General features: G+C 35.7%; 1 protein-coding gene across 7 annotated transcripts in view; it reads left to right on the top strand.

Moving 5' to 3' along the window:
* Positions 1–260: 260 nt before the first annotated feature.
* ZCCHC7 (zinc finger CCHC-type containing 7) overlaps positions 261–21746 on the top strand; it is a 248229-nt gene continuing 226743 nt past the window's right edge. For 6 of the 7 annotated variants that reach the window (XM_045882700.2, XM_054509308.2, XM_064579612.1 and 3 more), the window contains exons 1-2: positions 269–396; positions 5082–5712. In XM_045882700.2, the coding sequence (XP_045738656.1) occupies positions 5103–5712 (610 nt within the window). In that variant the 5' untranslated portion in view covers positions 269–396; positions 5082–5102. Of the gene's footprint in view, positions 401–5081; positions 5713–21746 lie in introns of all 7 variants that reach the window. The other variant, XM_045882701.2, reaches the window with a different exon arrangement.

Below are 21746 nucleotides of genomic sequence, written 5' to 3' on the forward strand. Positions count from 1 at the left end.
GTGGACACAGAAAGGGTGTGCGCTCTCCCCTGGTTTTACCTACTGAGTAGCATTTCCTGCGTGCAAGTCATTCAAACTAAGTGTTCCCTATTATAGATGCAGCCTAGGTGTCTTTGAAAGAAGCCATGAAGGGGAAGGGGCAAAGCAAAGAAGGCAAACCAAAATATTGTCAGCGGGGAAGAGAAAGGGTTAACAGTTATTACGCACGCGCACAGAGGGCCCGCAGGGTGGGCGGGGACGGAAGACTACTCCCGGGAACTGTGTTTTCCCCGGAAGTGCCTTCCCTCCTCCCGGGTCCGCGCGGACGCGGTTTCCTTACCTCATTTGTCCTCGCCCCTCCCCGTCCCTCTACGCGTTTTGGTTCCTGGTTGGTGCTTCCTGGTCGCAGCCGCGGCAGTGAGTATGTGTGACGGACCCCCAGCCGCCCGCGGCCGGGGGACCCCTGTCCGCCCTCTGTCTCTCCCGCTGGGCTGTGGAACTAGCGCGTGTCCCCTCGCCGGCCTCCGTGTCCCTCGTCTTGCCCCAGCTCAGGGCAGGGTGCAGCTCGTGGCCCCTCAGTCGTGTTCTGCCTCACGCGGCTCGGCTGACCGGCTGGGGTGTTCGCTTCTCTCTACCTGGCCAAGGGCGAGGTCGTGGTTCAAAAAACTCTGGGCGCCCATGACCTTGGTGGGGGTGGCGTTTCTGCCTGTTTTACCTCCTCCCCTCCCCCAATTCCCCTGTTTTTTGAGGGGGGGAAGCCGGTCAGCCCGTTAGACGCATAGGTCCTGCCGCCCTGAAGGAGCCCGGCATGTGAGGACCGGACAGTCCCAACTCCAGCCTCTGCTGTCAGAAGCAACAGCTATAGCTGTGGGACCAGAGAAATTTAGGGAGTTGTGCCCCTTCCCCCATGTAAAACAGGGAGACTTGGACTATGTTCACTAAGATTTGCTTTATCCCTCACATCCTGTGAGCCCGCAGTTCCAACTTTAAGAACTGCGGGTGCTGTGGGAATACTGGCTGGGAATCAGCAGGCCTCGGCTCTAGTCGTGGCTCCACTGACTCGCTGGTGACTCTAGAAATTTCATGTTTAGGTTGAATTTACCTCTGTTTCAGATCACAGGAGATTTTTAGGTTCAGTGAATAAGTAAGTTTCTCGGAGCCTGTTTCTCTAGGAGAGCGTGCAGTTTAGTGACTCTTTCGGGTCCCTTCCAAAGCTCTTGACTTTGTGTCTTGAGTACTTCGGCTGTCAACATCCAAAGACTTTGAAGTGGGCTGTGTGTATATTTTAGACAGCATTAGGCTTTGGAGACAGTTCAGTATTGCTGTTTTCCAGAATCTGGGGATAGGGAGTGAAATGAGGATTATAAAATAGCCACAAGGCTGAGGTATTGTGTAGTTAAAGGAAGAGGGGGCTGAGAAAGGTGAAGGAAGTGTTTTGAGATAGGATTTGTTATCTTAAAGAGACTATGTATGCTAAGAACAGCTGGACTTGTCTGAATAAATTTAGCATAATTTTCTCCCACCAATATCTTATATTCTGTCTTCCTTTTTTTTTTTTTGTGAGCGTTGTTTCACACATTTGGATTCCCTACCACAGATTTGCTTCAAAGTGAAAATTATATTTGAAGAATGGACAGAAATTTTAATACTAGACTCTATAGTGTTCCAAATCTGTCACTGTCAGGATAGCTCACTAAGAGTATGTCAGAAATTTTAAGTTGAAAATCAACTATTAATCAGTTTCCAGTGAGCATTGGACTTAAAACCAAGCTGTAAATTTGATTTAAATCTTGAGATGGATACCTGTGTCATCAAGAAGAAACATTTAGGCTAAAAGTTCTTTGAAGGGAAATAAGAGCAAAAGGTCTGGAATGACCAGTTGGTAGACTGTTAGAGCAGAAGTATTGGCTTTAAAAATAGTGTAGTAAAATCTGAAAGCTTAAATAAGCCTTAAGTTGTATAGTTTAAAAATTTTTAGTGAATGAAAAAAAAAAACAAACTACTCCCACCTTTGAATGGTGAAAGCCTTTGCAGTTATTCTCTATAGCTGTTTTATATTTGTTAAGCCACTTTAATCTTACAGATAAATTTCATTCTCAAGCTGGTGTTGTAGGTTCATATATAAGAATCATCTTTTTTTGGTCATGGGATTGCTATACTCTGAGTATCAACTTGCAAGGTTCTTGGATAGGAAACTGACAAATTCAGATGTATGCTTTTTCTTTCAATTAAAGTACTTCTTTCATAGTTTTTACACTTCACTGGGAAGTGAAATGGATATTTTTGAGGTAAATTTAGGTGTTAGAGCCAACACATATAGCTTTGAAGGAAGTTTTTTAATTTTTTATTTGAAAGTATTTTGAAAAATTGAAAAAAAAAAAAATCTTAGTGAACACGTGGCTGAGAGCCTGCGAAATTTGAATCTGTCCTACCTGTGTTCTTAATCAGCTGCATAACCTTGGATAGGCTTCCTTACCTCTTTGGACCTTAATTTCCTTATGTGAAAATTGAGGAGGTAGTGTGAGATAATCAGAAAGGTCTCTTTGAGACTAAAATTTTGTGGCTCTCATAGGGACCTCATGTTATCCAGTAAGTATGCTTGAGAATTGTGTATAATGATTAAAAAGCTGAGGAAGTCTTCTGGTTCAAGACATATATATTTATTTCATATTTGTCCTGCGAGTATACACTTAAAAAAATTTAAATGCATTTGAATGTAATTAAAGTGGTAACATAAGCATAAACCAAAATAGCCTCAGGCAAACCTTAACCCTGGCGTACATAAGCTACATAAAGAGAAGAGCGTTATGCTGAGCACAGTTTTCAAGTACAGAAGGTACAAAATCCTCTTAAAGGCCATAGGGGCTGAATTGTTAAATTCATTTTCTACATTTCAAGGAAAGAGATAAACCCCTAGACCCAAGGAAGTCAGTTTTTATTATATTTCTGTAGTTTATTTTTGGCCTACATTCACAGGTGTGCCCATGGCTCTTTTCTTAATCCCCTTCCTTTGGGATGGCTCCAAGAGTAGTACAAATTTGTAACTCTAATTTAGCTCTTTTTATTTTTTATGTTATTTATGTTTTATCAGCATGGATCCAGTGAGGATTTTGAAGGAAGTAGAATTCCTTTGACTTCTTTTAGAATTAATTTACCTATTAAATAAAAAGGAAAGAATTCATCTTTTATTTGAATTCCTCTGAGGCTAACATTTCAATATAAACTGATAAATGCTATGAGCATTATTATTCAGACAGCCACATTTAAGTTGTGTGACAACAACAGCATAGCAACCTGAAGGACAGTGTAAGGATGGAACAGGTGTATTGTAGCTTTTAGAAGAAACGGGCATTAAAAGTTGGTTTCTTTTCCCCCCACCTTTATTGAGATATAATTGACAAATATCATTGTGTAAGTTTAAGGTGTACATCATCATGATTTGAAATATGAAATGACTACCACATTTAGATCAGTTAACACATCCATCACCTCACCTGTTTTCTTCCTCTTCTTCCTTTTTTACCCCCACTCTCTTAGCAGATTTCAAGTATACAATACAGTATTGTTAACTCAGAACGTAATTATCATTTTTACTCCCAGCTTTATTGAAGTATGATTGACATAGAACACTTTGTAAGTTTAAGGTGTATGACAAAAGGTGGTTTTCTTTATTTCTGTAAACAACAACAAAAAACTCCATAATGGTAGTGCATTTTTGGTTCTTGTTCATTTGGTTCTTGGAGTCAGCTGCTTGTATTACCAAAACTACCATCAGAACACTCTGACATTTTGGGCAGAGAATTGGTAAACTAAGAACAGCTAGTCTTTCTAAATTATATTTGTATAGCTATAAAGGAAGTGGAAAGAGTAAATTGTCATTGTTAATTGTTCTGTAGGCCATCCATGATTTTTGAACAAACATGAGTATTTTTCCAGAGCTCTCATTTTGATCAATATTATATCAGTACCTAATTGAAACATCTTCTGTGTAGATTTTTGGTTGATGATACAAGAATAGTTGGAATAGTTGGAGACAACTGTGAAATTCATCCCACCATAATTTCCATATTTTAGGCACATACTAGATTTATTAGGGCTGAAGAGCAAATGCCAGATGATATTGTTCATTTATTTATTTATTCATTAATTCAACAGACATTTATGGAAGTCCTGCTAAATACCAGTTACTCTGCTTGGCTTTGGGAATCTATTGTTTAACAAAGTGCATATAGTTTCTGCTCTCCTGGGGTTTGTGATCTGCTTTTGTGAGACATTTACATTGAATTAGTAATTAGAACTGTAGTGTTTTGAAATGTAAAGTACTATAAAAGGAACAGAATTTAGTCTGGTCGGTTAAGGGAAGCAAGAAAAGGGATGTTTAAACTGAGCTGAAGATTTAATATGCCCACAGTAGGAAAGTAAAGTGCTCCTATAGCTAGAAGTTTTGCCACAGTTTTAGGTCCTTAGGAAGTTTTTCATACACATCTTTATTGCTAGTACAAAAGTAAACCAAGGTTTATCAGATATTTTTGTGTATTCTTTAGTCAAGGATAAAAAGGCCATGAAATTAATTTTTTAATTGAGAATAAAAATCTGTACCAAAACAGTAATTATGATGATTGTTTCCTGTAGTGGATTTTAGTCAAAGTTGAAGTAATATTTGTATGTGAGAATGCCTACTTGAAAGATGAGATGCAGAACCAGAACCAGGGAAGAGATGATGGAATAATGAGAATGACTTGAACTATTCTTGTGATTTTTAACATTTTAGAGAAAAAGTTGGTGCCTGAAGCAGTGAGTGGATCAACCTGTCTTTCTTTTCTAGCATACCTGCAAAATATGGTATTTCCATTAATAACTGTAACTAAATTTGTTGGTAGTAATTTTCATTTGGAAGGGGTGGGCATTATTAGAGCAGGTCATAACAGGATTTAGAAATCCTTGAAAAAAAGGTACCCTTAAGAGAAAAAGGTATTTTAATATGTCATTGAGAACAATGATGGCCTTCACAGAGGTTAGCTCTAAGGTGATATCGTTATGCACTAAATAGGCATGTTCTCAGCTTTTAAAATATATTCTTTGTATGATTTCCTCTTTTACAGCATCAAGGTTACTGACTTTCCATGATGTTTGGTGGTTATGAGACCATCGAAGCATATGAAGATGAGCTTTATCGTGAAGAGTCATCTAGTGAACTGAGTGTTGATAGTGAGGTGGAATTTCAGCTCTACAGCCAAGTTCATTATGCCCAAGATCTTGATAATATCATTAGAGAGGAAGAACATGAAGAGAAGAACTCTGGGAATTCTGAATCATCCAGTAGTAAACCAAATCAGAAGAACTTAATTATCCTTTCAGATAGTGAGGTCATCCAGCTATCAGATGGGTCAGAGGTCATCACTTTGTCTGATGAAGATAGTATTTACAGATGCAAAAGAAAGAATTTTAGAGTCCAAGCAAAAGAAAAGACCCGAGGTCCTCCTGCATCTCTTCATTCTAATAAGTTGACCGATAAGAAATGCAAGGGGAATATTGAGAAGCCTAAGCCTGAAGAGATACCAGGTACAATCCGAGAGGTCATGATTATAGAGGTCAGTTCAAGTGAAGAGGAAGAGAGCACCATTTCAGAAAGTGATAACGTGGAAAACTGGATGCTGCTGGGATGTGAAGTTGATGATAAAGATGATGATATCCTTCTCAATCTTGTGGGATGTGAAAACTCTGTAAATGAAGGTTAGTATCAAATTGGCCATTTTGAAAAGTAGTACCATCTTTAATAAGGAAGACTGCTTTTCCTAGACAAAAGACCAATAGGGTCTGCTCCATTTAATTCCTCATCTTTGGTCTTGTTTTTTGGCTTGTTTCTCATGAGACTCTTACCAGTGGCTACTCTAATGGTGGTCTGTCTGAACATCAGAAAGAGTATGTCAGAATATCAAAGACTCTGCTTCTACTGTAAGCAAATTCATAGCTGCTTCTTCCTGTTTGGCCAGAGCCAGTTCTGGACGTGAAATCTTAGTCCCCTCTCTCTCTGCTTGGTATCACAGGTGAGTACTCCATCCATCTCTGACACTGGTCCTGTGCTCTCATTTGGCCAACTCTGTTGGGACTGCCTCTTCCTAAGTGATCTGCTTAGCCAAGAGTTAGCCAGGTAGCAAGCATGGGAAATGCTTGATATACTGGGGATATGGAATTAGTATTGAGATTTTAGGACCTCCACAGTCACTAAGATAGGAGGCTCTGAAGAGCTGTAAGTCTACAGGAAACTGTTGGAGGAAATGCAAATTCTTAGAACCACATTATTCAAGGATTGAAATTTTGGTGTGAGCGTTGTCTTCTCTGTCTCATAGTCTTGATGCTTATTCCTTTAAAAACTCCCTTTAGTTTTTCTCCTTGTATGCCTAATGCCTGGTCTCTTGCAGTAGTTTCCTAAATGATCTTTTACATCTTCCCTGCATACTATTGTTAAACTAGTAGTCTTGAAATGCCTGTTTACTCATGGTACTTAACTGTGCTCCCAAACCTTTAATAGTACCTACTTGTTCTCGGAGGAAATGGTGATATTGAATGTAGGTCATGCTTTGGAGCCTCAGTGATTGACAGACTTTTTTTTAAGGATACAAACTTTAGGTTTCCAGGCCATAGGATTTCCTAACCACTTAACTTTGCCCTTGTGGGAAAGCAGCTACAGTACCTAAGAAATGGGGTAGCTATTCCAACAAAATCTTATTCACAAAAACAGGTGGCTGGCTCAGTCTGTCATAGGACAGTCCTGAGAAGTTGACAGCAAAAGGAAGAAAAGAAATAGAGTAGTAGCTAGGACACAGAGTGGAATCAAATGAAGTTTTATCAGAATAAGGTAGATCTGATAATGTTTTTAGGTAGATGGGGGGAAAAACTTTTGAAGGAGAGATTAAACCTGTTTGATGGATTGGGATGGTGGGGGCCAATTAAGAGATGGGATCAGGTGTGTATGTCTGAATTAGTCTTAAAAGGGAAGAGACACACCATTAACTTCTAAATTATCAGATATTTATAGAGGTAGAGAAGAGAGAATAAATTCAGATGGGTTGTGGATGAGGGAATATATGAGGATATATGATATTTTGATTTTCTTAGGAAAATGAAAACAATTGGGAGTGGAAGTGGGCAGGGGTACTTAGAAGCTTAGAGTGTGGAAAGCTTGCTTAAGTGCAGTGGGAAATACTTTTAGACAGTGGTTCCCAGTATTTTGAAGATGGCAACCTTTTTAACTTCACAACAATTTGTGGGCTCCCACATGACTGTAGTTATATTTCTAGTATTTGTTAATTGAGAAAATGCATATTAGCTACTATTTTAGTATTCTCTTACATGACAGTGTTTTATTAACCACAATGTCTGTACATTTGAAAAATATTAATACATGTATATGTATATGTCTTTATATAATGCAAGCCTCTGGGCACGCATTGTGGTCACTAATCATGCAGCTCCTCAGGAGTCTGAAGCTCATAGTTGGGAAATCATTGTGCCAACAAATCAATAATAGGATTACTTAGAAGTAGTATTCAGTGAAAATTGAAACAATATGAGCTTGTAATAAACTCACTTTGAAGGATTTCATAACATTTTCCAGTAATACTTGGCAGTCTAGAGCAAGATTATGGAAACCAAATGATCCAGGGTTAGGCATACCATTACAGAAGGTCCAGAATGTCAAAAGCATTTAGCCCAGTCTTTAAATTTCCTTCTCCTGACATCACACCTAGTTTCATCAAACACTAATGTGTTCGTGATGATGGGCCACTTTTCTTGAACTCAAGTTTCCCATGTCCACCTTACTGATCTTTCCATTTGGATATCTTATTGTCATTTCAGATTTAACATACTAAAAGGTTTGATAAATTGAAATGAAAGGTTATTTTTCCACAGAAAGAGGAGCAGATTAACTGAGAAGTGATTAACAGTAGAACTAGGGTTTCTCAGGGCAAAATGAAAGAGATTGATGAGGGGTAGTGAGAATGGGGTAAAGGGTGGCTGAGCCATATGGAAATGAGGATTCTAGAAGAAAGGGGATGGTTCTCAGGTATGTTTTATAGGAGTGAGGAAAAGAAGGTTGGTAATTAGGTATATAAAGAAATCTCTGGCAAACAATTTTAGTGTTTCATGTTATAAGTAGACAGAAGCATGATTGTTCTTGAACTGCATTTTTGGAGAAGGGGATATTTGTGTTTATTTTTATTGAGGTGAAATTAGCATAACACAAATTAACCTTTTTAAAGTGTTCAATTTAGTGGTGTTTAGTACATTTACAATGTTATGGAACCATCACGTCTATATGGTTCTAAAACATTTTAGCACATCCAAAGGAAACCCTGCACCTGTGGAATTCTTTATTCCTTCTTCTCCCAGACCCTGGCAACCACTGATGTGCTTTCTGTCTCTATGGATTTACCTATTCTGGATATTTCATGTAAATAGAATCATATAATATGTGATCTTTGTGTCTGACTTCTTTCACTTAGGATAATGTTTTGGAGGTTTATACATATTGTAGCGTGTGTCAGTACTTCATTCCTTTTCAAGGTTGTATAATATTCCATTGTATTGTTATACCACATTTTAATAGATATTCATCTATAGATGGACATTTGGGTTGTTTCCACCTTTTGGTTATTATGAATTGTGCTACTGTGAACATTCATGTATAGGTATTATTTGAATACCTATTTTGGGTATTACTTTGGGTATATACCTAAGAATAGAAGAGCTGGGATTTCTTTTTCTTTTCTTTTCTTTTCTTTTCTTTCTTTCTTTCTTTCTTTCTTTCTTTCTTTCTTTCTTTCTTTCTTTCTTTCTTTCTCTTTCTCCTTTCTTTTTCTTTTCTTTTCTTTTCTTTCTCTTTCTTCTTTTCTTTTCTTTCTCTTTCTTCCTTCCTTCCCTCCCTCCCTCCTTCCCTCCCTCCCTCCCTCCCTTCCTTCTTGAAGATTTATTTATTTTAGTGAGAACATGAGTGGGGGGGGGAGGGGGGAGAGAGAGAGAGAGGCGGACTCCCCCTGAGCTTGGAGCCTGACCCAGGGCTCAATCCCACAATCCTGAGATCATGACCTGAGCCGAAGTCAGGAGTCGGTCGCTCAACTGACCAAGCCACCCAGGTCCCCCTAGTGTAGCTGGGATTTCTATGTTTCACTTTCTGAGGAACCACCAAAGTGTTTTCCACAGTGGCTACACCATTATATGTTCCCACAGTAATTTATGAGGGTTCCACTTACCTGCATTGTTTTTAACAATGACTTGTGATGTTGCATATTCTATTTTGATGTGCTGGTATGCTTTTTGTTATTTCTTACAGTTCTTTCTCTTAGTATTTTGTTTTTTATACTTATTGCTTATGTTGGCTTATGTTTTTCTAGTATGGCTTTTATTTTATTTTTCTTGAGAGAGAGAGAGCAGGTAGGGAGGGGCAGAGGGAGAGAGAATCCCAAGCAGGCTCCATGCCCAGTGTGGAGCAGGACGTGGGATTCGACCCCGTGACCCTGAAATCACGACCAGAGCTGAAATCAAGAGTTGGACGCTCAACTGACTGAGCCACCCAGGTGCCCCTCGAGAATGGCTTTTTTTGCATCAAATTTTCCTTGTGTCTTTTCATCCACTTAAGAGTTTGTAAAGAAACTGATTCTTACAAGTATGTGTTCTCTTAAACTTTAGAGTGTATATGTATATAAATGTATAACATCTTTTCTGCAACATTAGTAACATTAGTAATAAGTAACATTAGTAGTTAGATGCAAGACCTAAGTAATTCATAGTAATTTTTGATTCCTTACCTTCAGTGTATATTCCTCTTACACATATTGAAATTTATCCCTCTGCTCCTAGGATTTGTTTTTTTTGTACCAGCCAAATTTAAACAAATTGTGCAGTTTTGCAAATTAACTTGGTTGACTCTTATAAACTCTGACAGATATTCAAATATATATCTCCTGTTTTATTTCCTTGATCTGCTAATACCATAATCCTATTTCTTTGCAGTTAATGAGCAATATATTTATTCTGTACTGATGTTTATCTGAGTGTGCTGTTACTCTTTAACCATTATTATCCTGTTCATAAATAGATCTGAGTTCAGTTTATATAATAGTCTTTATTTATTTATTTATTTATTTATTTTTAAAGATTTTATTTAATTATTTGACACAGAGAGAGAGAGAGAGGAATCACAAGTAGGCAGAGTGGCAGGGAGCGGCAGAGGGAGAAGGAGAAGCAGGCTCCTCGCTGAGCAAGGAGCCCGATGTGTGACTTGATCCCAGGACCCTGGGATCATGACCCGAGCCGAAGGCAGACGCTTAACGACTGAAGCCACCCAAGCGCCCCTATATAATAGTCTTTAGAGAGAAGATTTTTTCATGTTGATGGAAATTTGTAGAAATTCTGACATCTTTTTGAAATGATGATTGTTAAACCGCAGCAGTAGCTATTTGGTATACTCCTCCTCCTCCTCCTCCCCCCGCTGCCAAGTCCCCAAACTATGGCATATTTGAATTATCAGTATGATAGAAGGGATTACAGACTCTTTGAGGGAAGGTCTTTTCCATACTCAGAAGTCTTCCTATGATATTTAGAGTAATTCTTTGACATGTATTAGTTCTGTATTAATTGCTAAATGATCAAATATTGAGCATCTACTCTGTAGAATACATAGAGGGGATTTAAAATGATAAAAGACATAGTTTTAGCTTAAGTGGCTTTGTGTTTCATTGAAGAGACAAAATTTATATAATGTTTATGTTACTATTATTTAAAGATTTATTTATTTATTTTAGAGCACTTGAGTGTGTGGGGGATGGGGCAGAGGGAGAGAATCTTTCAAGCAGACTCTCCACTGATCAGGCAGCCTGCCACTATGCAGGGCTTGATCCCAAGACCGAAGAGATCACGACCTGAGCAGAAACCAACAGTCTGATCCTTAACCCACTGAGCCCCCGGGTGCTCCTGTAATAATATATATATACTAAAAAGAAGCTAATACTAAGAAGAAGCTAAGTAATTTATGGAAGTCTCGCCTTAACCATGGGTGTTAAGTGTCTTAAAACCCTAATGATAGATGTAGTTGAAAACTTAACACTTTATAAAAAACAGGATTAGTGAATTTGAGGTAGTAATGAACGAATGAAGGACTATGTAAGTACATACATATTTCGCATTTACTACCTTTAAATTTGTAGTAATGAGTGCAGCACCATTCTTGCTCTGTGGAAACTTCAGACCATCCCCCATTACTTCAGTTTCAGTGAGATGCTTACACATTTATTTTCCTTTAATAAACAATCAGGCAGATAGTACATTACTTGGAGGCATTTTTTCCCTTACTGTTTTTCCTCTGAATGTTTGATACTTTTCTGATTATATGATTTGTCGTTCTTTTTATTATTTTTTTAAGATTTTATTTTATTTTATTTATTTATTTTTTTTTTTTTAAGATTTTATTTATTTATTTGAGAGAGAGAATGAGCTAGAGAGAGCGAGCACATGAGAGGGGGGAGGATCAGAGGGAGAAGCAGGCTCCCTGCCGAGCAGGGAGCCCGATGCGGAACTCGATCCCGGGACTCCAGGATCATGACCTGAGCCGAAGGCAGTCGCTTAACCAACTGAGCCACCCAGGCGCCCCAAGATTTTATTTTTTAAGTAATTTCCATACCCAGCATGGGGCTCAAACTCACAACTCCAAGATGAAGAGTCACATTCTTTATTCTGTGCCAGCCAGGTGCCCCTGATTTGAAGTTACTTTTTTTTTTTTTAAAGATTTTATTTATTTATTTGACACAGAGAGACACAGTGAGAGAGGGAACACAAGCAGGGGGAGAGGGAGAAGCAGGCTTCCCGCTGAGCAGGGAGCCCGATGCGGGGCTTGATCCCAGGATCCTGGGATCATGACCTGAGCCGAAGGCAGACACTTAACGACGGAGCCACGCAGGTGCCCCTGAAGTTATTATTATTATTATTATTTAAGATTTTATTTATTTGACAGAGAGAACATAAGCGGGGGGAGGGGCAGGCAGAGGGAGAAGGAGAAACAGGCTCCCCACTGAGCAAGGAGCCTGAATGGGGCTCTATTCCAGGATCTTGGGATCATGACCTGAACCGAAGGCAAGACACTTACCCGACTGAGCCACCAGGCATCCCTGATTTGAATTTCTTGATTAGCTTCCTGAGGTTCCATTGATGACTTGTGGATATAACACATAACTTGCTTAGCCTAGCCTTCCTCAGTACATGCAGTATTATGATGAGGACTTTGCTTATAATAAATTCATGCCAAAACATAGGCCCTCAGTCCCTGTTTTATCTGGCTTTCAGCTCTCTCTACTGAGGGATGTAGGAATTTATTTCTAAGTTCTAGGCTTCATTTCCTTCACTTTCTTTACTCTTTCCTTTATATAACAATGCCTGCGCTGTCATTTGTTTTCCTTTTTGAAATTCTCACCCTTTAATTTCTTTTATTATCTCCAGTACAAGTGACTTGTAATTCTCATGTATCAGAAAGATCTGAAGAAAAAGATGCACCAAAGGAAATCAGCATGTTTCTTAATTTGTGAGGAGGATCTCAAGTTTGGGGAGCATTATTATATATGATTGCCAAGTAGTGGGGAAAGACAGTAAGTGCTTTAGGAATTACAGAGGAATAATCAGCCACTTATTTTCCTGTGTAGGGAAGGGATATTAATAGCTCTAGGAGTAATTATTAACTTTCTATTCGTTTTTTATTATGGAGAATTTAAAGTATATATAAAAATAGAATGTTGTATTGGACTCAGTGTCCCATAAACCAACTTATGACTAGTCTTTTCTCAATTATAATTGCATACCCCTGTATTATTTTGAAGCACATCACACCCATCATTTCTTTTTTTTTTTTAAAGATTTTATTTATTGATTTGAGAGAGAGAGAGAATGAGAGACAGAGAGCATGAGAGGGGGGAGGGTCAGAGGGAGAAGCAGGCTCCCCGCCGAGCAGGGAGCCCGATGCGGGACTCGATCCCGGGACTCCAGGATCATGACCTGAGCCGAAGGCAGTCGCTCAACCGACTGAGCCACCCAGGCGCCCCCACACCCATCATTTCATTCATTCATATATATGTATGTATATTTCAGTGTGTATATCTGAAAGGTAAAAGTTCTTGAGAAACATAATCATGTCCTTATCATACCTAAACAAATTACCAATATTTCTTTTATTATTAAATACGCAGTCAGGGGCGCCTGGTTGGCCAGTCAGTTAAGTGTCTGACTCTTGATCTGAGCTCAGGGTTGTGAGTTCAAGGCCCGCATTGAGCTCCATGCTGGGTGTGGAGCCTACATAAAAAGAAAATAAAAAAGAACCCCAAATGAAAAAAACAAAAACCCAGTCAGCATTCAGATTTCCCATTCTGGCTCTTAATTTTTTTTCTTACAGTTTATTTGAATCAGATCCATTTATTGGAATTGATTGATAACTTAAGTGTCCTTTAATCTATAGGTTCCATCTTTATTTTTTTGGTCTCTTATTTTTTTCTTTCTTATAATTTATTTGTTGTATTAACTGGATTGGTTGTCCTCTAGAATTTTCTGTAGTCTGGATTTTGTGGTATTGTTTAACATAATCCCCTGCCCCCTGTGTTTCATGTCACTTGGTAGTTAGATCTAGAAGCTTGATTAAATTCAGGTTTCTTTCCCTGTGATTATGCTGTAAACTAGATACATGGATAGGTTCATTTGTTTCATTTTGCTTTGGATATGTTTATTTTTCAATATTGCCTTTTAAAAATTTAATTTGTTTTCTAATTATGCAAAATGTTTATAAGATTCCAAATTTAAGTCAACAAGACAAGGTAAAATATATTCAGAGAATTCTACCTTCTGTCCAGTCTTCACCCTATTTTGCCTTTCCCCTTATGGATAACTGTTCAGAGAAAATTGATGGTTTGTTCTCATACTAAAAAAATAAAAGCATATATGTATATATCTTTGTACTCTTTCTCCCCTTTCTTAAACAGAGGTATACTAACCACACTTTGCTCTACCTTTTCTTTTTTTTTCTGTAACAGTATATAGCCTGGAGATCAGTCCATAGTAGTATGGAAAGATAGTCCTCATTTCTAGGACTGTGGACTATTTTTGGGTTGTTTGCACTACTCTGAGCTGGATACATTATGCATGTAACAAATACATTTTAGAGGTGAATGAATAGTAATTTTAAATATTTGATGAATAAAATACTTTTACAGTCTTAAAATGTATTTCCAACACATGTGTAATAGTCTAATTGCACTTTCACAAGCATGTTTTTATACTTATTCCTGGTCTTAATGTTTGTTTCTCATTTAGTAATTTTGAAAGATTCAGATTTAGCAAAAAATTAGATTCACATTTTAAAAAGAAGTAACTTTTGAATAATGAAGAATATAGCATGTTGAAGAAGCTGTATTAGTTCCTAGTACATAACTGTTACGGTATAGAATTTTACATTAACGTAGAGCTCATTCGGTATGTACAATTTGACACATTGCTTCTTTAGTTTATCAGCATTTGGCACATATTGGATAATCTAGTAAATCTTAGGTGAATTTAATTGAAGTTCTACCTTTGCATATAGAGTAGTGCTCTTTGCATATAGAGCAGTGCTCAGTACTGCTAAATGAAGTTGAAGTGAAATTATGGCTTGATTAAAGTAAAATCATGGCTTTTGAAATTGAAATAAAATAATGGCTTTCAGTGACTTAGTGCAGTAAGTCTTTTATATACATACATATATTTTAAGTAAACTCTACCCCCAACGTGGGGTTCGAATTCATGACCCCGAGATCAAGAGTTGCATGCTCTACCGACTGAGCCAGCCAGGCGCCCCAATGTTGTAGTTGTCTTTGTGTCAAGTCCCTTTACTCCCCCAAAATATGCACATAAAAGTTTTGGATACAATTTCAGAGGATGAAGAACTCATCTAGAGGTAATTGCTGAATCGTTGGCATTTATTAAGCACTCAACCAAGACTTGATAACTAATTAAAATTTGAGTAGAGTGGGATATGTATTTGAATTTCAGTTTTTCAAATTGGTCATATTTTATTTGATCTGGGTCTTTACAAATGCTTTTTTCTTCCTGGATCACTTTCTACCTTGCCTGACTGATGATACCTACTCATCCTTTGTGTCTAGTTTAAAGTTTAACTCTGAATGAGGTAACCTACAGGCTCTTAACTAGTGGTAGTTATTATGTCTGTTATAGCTCCTCAGTTGACTAGCTGTGTGGGTAACTTAATCTTATTATTGGTAAAATAATAATTTTATTAAAGTTATAAAGTGGGACAATGGATAGACTAAATTAATGTAATAGAAAAATGTTTGACTAAATTCTTCTAACTACAGAATGACTATGGCAAGCATGGGCATATAGTTTCCACTTGGTATTTTGAATTGAAAGTTCTCGGCTTTTTTTGTGAACCCAAGTTGCTTTTGAACATGTCTCTAATATGGCACTTTCCTTAAATAAATTTTATTTGATTTGGTGACATTTTAGTTAAACTAAATCTAAAATCTTAAAATCTGTCCAATAGTTACTTATTGGATACATGAAATGTACAAGTTACTATACTGTTTAGGTGTTGGGATTCAAGAATTGCTATGTAGTCCCTGCCCTTAGAAGTCATAAAATGCCTGACAGTATGGAAAGTTCACTGTAACACCAGAGTTAAATATATTTCTACAAATATGAGAGATGCTCCAGCACATTACAAAATCATTTCCAGATGAACGTAATAGGCTTAAAAAAAAAAAAACATTACATGGATAGGCAAAGTACAAGACTGAATTGGACAGTAGCTTTTTGAGCTGGGTCTTGAAGAATGCATAGAATTTTCAGTTCAGGGTAAATGCAAGGAGGTAGAAGCTGAAAACCCTAATAGAAACTTAAGACTGTATGATACCACTAATGCTAAATTAATGGTTTAATATGTGTCTGGGTATGATTAAATATTTTAATAGCATATCTTTTTAGAAACTGCCTCAGCCTAAATGAGAGAGGGTATTTATATTTCATATGTGTTTTTTGTATGTGTTCAGAATGCTGTTGGAAGATTTTTTTGGTCATTACTTTGTTCCAGTGTTTTCCTCCTGTTTCTTGCTTGTATTTTTCCTTTTCCTTTAAAAAAAAAAAATTGGATATTTTATACAATTTTATGGCAGGTAGAAAAATTCCCTCAAATGGGCCAGGTTATAAAGCTAGTCAGTGGACATGACCAGCTATGTAAAGTATGTATTTCATGCAGGACTGGTCAAAGTAGAGCATGCCTTGAAATAAAACTTCGGCTCCTGATAGCTTGTGTTCTTTACCATCTTTTAACATAGGGAAGGAACACATTCTGTTAGTGTGGAAACATTAATAAATTAAACTTAGCTTTCAGTACTCTTCAAATCTTTAAGGTGGTGTTTTCCCCCCCTTTCTGCATTCATCAGATAACAAATCAGCTTAATTTCAGTAAATACAGTTTCTTGAAGATCTTATGGCCTTTTAGGTCATAGGGTTGGTTGCTATTTGACATATTTCTCATTGGTGTATAGTTTAATTTCTGCCTTAAAATTCAAAAATGGCCACATGCTAGAGTTCCAGTGACCGAGAGCATCAAGGAGCTCCCTCCCTGATGTTTTCAGCTTTTGTAAGCCTGTACTACACAATTCATAAAGCTGCTTTTGAACTGTGTCTCTAGTTGTAGCATGTCACCTTACACTTAACTATTGTAAGGGCATCTTTTTATTTAATTTCTAATTAGCATAATGACTTGAGCTGTGTTATTCACTGTTCCATGGTGAAGTTGTCATAGGGAGAGAAGAAATAAAAATGTTCAATTTCAACTTTACTTGTGAATGGAGTGAAGTTTGAAAGCCTTTTATGGCCATTGTTCAGCAGACTGAAAATCTCATTAGAAATTCCAGAAATGCAAAGGCAGCTTTGGGTTGGATTTTAATAACATTTTGGAATGTTGATACTGTATGTTGCTAATTTCTGTGATTTCGCTTTTGATCAGCAATTTAGGTATGCATTCTTCCAAAGTCAGTTTATGACTTTTAGTCTAAATTCATTTACAGTAGCTTTTCAACAGTGATAAGTACTTAGGAAGAGAATTAAATTTTACTTTTTTTTTTGACATTTCTTTTAACAACCGATGTGATTTTCATATAAGATATATTAAATTTGTTGGAAACTGCTTAATATGAAAATAACATGTATTTATTGAACTAACAACCTAGTTTAGTTACCATTCAAATATTATTTATCAGCTACAGTTTTACATTTTTGGGGGGATGGAGAAGCATAAAATTAGATGGCCAGGCAACATTTTCATTCTTATCTAGGATAAGAACTTGAGTCCTGATGTCTGGGTAAAGAGTGTTGAAATGTAATTTTTATATAGTTGTTTGCTGTAAAAATAATCTATTGCATGTAGTGATCACTGTGTAAGAAGTGAGTGTAATTTGTAGACAGTTTATTTTTATAATCAGAAACTAAATTTGATGTTAACTACATATGATTAGACTGTAAAACATTTTTCAAAAGTACAGAATGGAGAGCATTTACTCTTTTTTCCCTTGTAAGAATAAAGACCATTCATGTCCCTGTGCAGGAGATCCTGTTTTTAAGACTTTGCTAAATTTGTATTTAATTTCAAAGTAATTTACTAATCTCTTGCTAACACTCTGTTGGTTGTTAACACTTAATGAAGTAAAAGTATTGAGTTAATGGAAGTTTTTCAGCCAAAAATTTTTACTTCCTCTATCATTGTTTGTCTTTGTTGTTATACATTATTGTTATGGTTAAGTTTTTGGCATTTTGAGTTAGTTGTCAAATTGTTGCTGATTCTTATGATAGTAAAGAAATAAATACTTTAATTGAGCATCCTCTGTGTGTAAGGACACATTTTCTTTTTAAATTACACAAATGTACTTAAGAATATGTAAAGGGATAGATTTTACTTGTTTTTTAGTGTTTGAATCTTGACCTGATAGCATTAGCTCTGGATAGGGATGTAATTCTGGGCATAAAAATTATTTTTGTAATATAGATTTGGATCCAGATATAAATGCAGTGTAATAATAGATTATTTAAAAGTGGATCTTGCCTGCTAAATGTGTAATTTTTATTTTTATGACATTTTTACCTTAGAATTTCAGCTTTTGACATAGTTTTGAAAATTAGTTAACCATGGACTTGAGAGCATCTACTGTTACCCTCATCTTTTGCAAATACATTTTAAAGGAAGACAGCATAATTCTATAATGAGAAAATAATTTGTACTCCTCATTTAGCCTAAATATATAGTTAATTTGTAATTGCCTCAAGATGAAAGAATGGCTGTTTAGAGCTATTTATTGAGGCAAAGTGTTTTTATTGGCAATTCCTTTGAAGTACGTAAGTCACATTTGATTTTGCTTTGTAACTCAATAGTGCCTGTAACAGAATTATCTACTGTAGGGAGGGAAAGCCCAAATTTCTAGAAAACTTTTTAATACTCTTTCCACATTTGTAGTTAATGAGAAATTCTAAAGATGTGAGAAATAGACTGGTTATGGCTGATAAATAAATTTAAAGTAATTGAAAAATTTTGCTTAGAAAAGTCAGGTGAGAGGAATTCAGGACGTGGAGGAAAATGGCATGCAAATTTAACTGAATGAAGGAGGTTTTAAAGAAAAAAATGCAATCACAGTGATCCTGTAAGTTACTCCTTATATTGTATTAGTCATTATTTGGTGTTAAATGATCTGATTTAAACAACAATGAATTTTGTCAATGGTTTTATTTAGAAATAGCATTACTTTCCCCTTTTAAGGAGGATTTTAATTGCCAAAAAAATTTCATTTTCTAGTAAGTACTTGAAAAATTATCTCACTCCCATATAATCAGTATTTTGCTCTTCATTCCATAACTTATGTCTACTCTAGCTCTTTTGGTTTGCTTTAAAAATGATATAAAGATTTTATGGGAGAATATATGTGACTTAAATATTGCTATAAATGTGTTATTTTAATCTAGTATGATTGGCTTTTATGTGTAAGAAATACTTCCCTGGAAGGGTTCATAGTATTCAGTCTAAATGTTTCTGGATAGGTGAGTTACTGGTTAAAATCCATCAGGTCCTAAGTTGTGGAATACTTCTATTGGTTCTTAATACCATGACTATCTTGGTTGTTGTAGAAGTCCCTTAATTCTTCTGTTTGAGATGTTGTAGTTGGGGAAATATTTTTTTACTTTTGGATTTAACCGATGAATCGTGATGGTTCTATCACAGATCTAATTTTCAAACTGTATTGGTTAAACTAACTTTGGCATATAGTTTTTTGCAGGGCAAAGAGGAGTTGTGTTCAGCTGTGTGATTGTGCCACCACTTAGGTTATCATCAGCAGCGAAGGGTCTTATCTCTGACTTTCTTCCTTTTGTTAAATTTTTAAATTGCTTTAACATTATTTAAATAGGAGGGAGATAGAGTTGTGAAGCAAGTTTGATTTGCTGATTCTCAATATTAAGCAATGAGAATCCTTTCTCTTTCTTTAGATATATCACATACATATGTATGTTTTGTTTTAAGTGGGGGAAAAAACAATCTTCAGAATGATATAATGTGGATATAATTATTATATATTTTTTAAAAAATTAATAAAACTAATAAAGTTTGTTTTGAAATCTCAAAAGATCTTTAGTAGTATACCTGCAACCTCAGCAGTTCCTTTTTATCTCTACAGATTTCCCTGCCTATTGTGGCCGTTTGCTCTAATTTAAATTTCCCATGGCTTTGGGTTGCAGACTTGGTTTTCTGCAAGAGTGCCCATGCTTACATGGTCATATATTCTGGGTGACTTTTCCACTTTTTCTTTTCTGTTATTTTGTTGATTGCTAAAGGGAAAGAGAGTTTTTTTTTTTTTTTTTAACTTGTTTCTTTGTTTTGATCTTTCTTCCTTAGCCCATCTATTTGTGTTTTGTTTTATTTTGTTTTGCAGATTGGGAAGAATTATTGTGTGGACTTAGGTCCATGGGGACTAGCAGGGAAAAACTAATTTTGTTCTCGGTTTTGTTTTCTTAATAACAGTAGCAATTTAATTTTTGAGCCATTGAGAAGCTGAAAAGATATGTTAGCTTTATGCATGAAATTGATAGAAAATTATTAATCCCCCAATTTTCTATTTACAGTTGCTCCACTGTTGGAATAAAAATGTTATAGTTGAACTAAGTAAATAACTAGAAATACTAATTAGCTGTAAGTAGCTGTTATAAATTTAAATATTACTGTATATTGAAAAGATATTCATAGGAAATCAGTTATAATCTGAAATGTGATTTCTCTTACATTCAATTTTTGTTGTCCATGGTATGGATATATTCAAATGGATATATTAATGTACATTGCTTGGGAACATACATTTTTAACTTGACCAGATTTTAAAAGCGCTTATTCCTTCAAAACATGCTGTTTTTCAAATGCGAAGAAATTTGCTTTATAAAATAACTTTATGCTTAACATTCGTTAAGTCCTTGGAGAAGTGCTGTGGCAATTAAATATTGAGTAGTTTATTACTGCTGTAAGGGAAAAGTAGAGGTCTCTAGTCCTCACATCTCCCCAAAAGATTTCTTTATTAATATCTGAAGATTTTAAAATAGCAAATTAATGTGGTCAAAGTTAACTTCTATTTTACATTTGTTTTGTAAGGGTGCATCATACAGTGGCATTATTTAACTTAATTTTGTATTCATTAAATTACTATAAAATAATAAAGAGGTTCATTTTAGCATTTTAAAAAATTGCAGTAATTTCCCAGTATACCATGAAAAATGGTGTTGTATTATACTTTTAACTAATAGGCTAAAAGAACTTTCTAATGTTGATAAATAGGATCAAAAAAGAATTAATTTTGATATGCATAATTTTAGGGTTTTTTGTTTGTTTAATTGATTATATACCATGGCAGTGAGGTATCTAAAATTCTCTTTCTGGATGTCTGTTAAGTACTTTGGGAATTAGGGTAAGGGCAAGCCTTCTTTCTGTGTCTGCTAATTGTAGTGTTTTCTTGTGGATTTTAGTGTTCCTAGAATATGAAGCTGATTTATAGAATTTATTACCAAGAAACAAATAACATTATTGAATTTTTGTTTTATGTTAACTATTATTTTCTAGTTAGTTATATTTCACATTTTGATTTCTATCAAATGACTTCTCAAGAAGCAATTTCTTTTAAAATTAGTGAGAGTTTCAAACTATGAAGAAAATGTATCCTAAGTCTAATAGCTGTATTTTTCCATGGCAATTAATCTTTTGAATTTCTACTTTTTTATCATAGTTTTAGAGGCTTAAGTTTGTAAAATTATTTTCCCTAATTCTGATTAGTATTTTGAAAGGTATAAGTTTATTCTTGGTGTTCATATGTAATTATTGAGAAACATAAATAACCTCTAAAGTATATTTATTTCTTATAAAACAGATTTATTTCTTATTTGTTATAATATAAAATATATTTAAATATGAATAATTTTAGTATTCATATTGAATCAGGGTATAATCTGTGATATGGAAAGTGATCCAACTGTGAAAATATGCAGCTTTAAAAATAACAAGGACTCTTTCTGTTAGCACATTTTACTAGTTTTACAAATGTTTGTGTAAAATGTTTTTAGTTCTTAAAGCTCATGGCACAGATTTTATTGTGTGTAGCTTTAATAGGAGAGCACTGTAGAGCCAAACTTGAAATTTATTAAGGAAAGAACAAACT

Source organism: Mirounga angustirostris, unplaced genomic scaffold (genome assembly GCF_029215605.1).
Source record: "Mirounga angustirostris isolate CCGP_5_RB_7025 unplaced genomic scaffold, mMirAng1.0.hap1 SCAF_15, whole genome shotgun sequence".
Lineage (NCBI taxonomy): Eukaryota > Metazoa > Chordata > Mammalia > Carnivora > Phocidae > Mirounga > Mirounga angustirostris.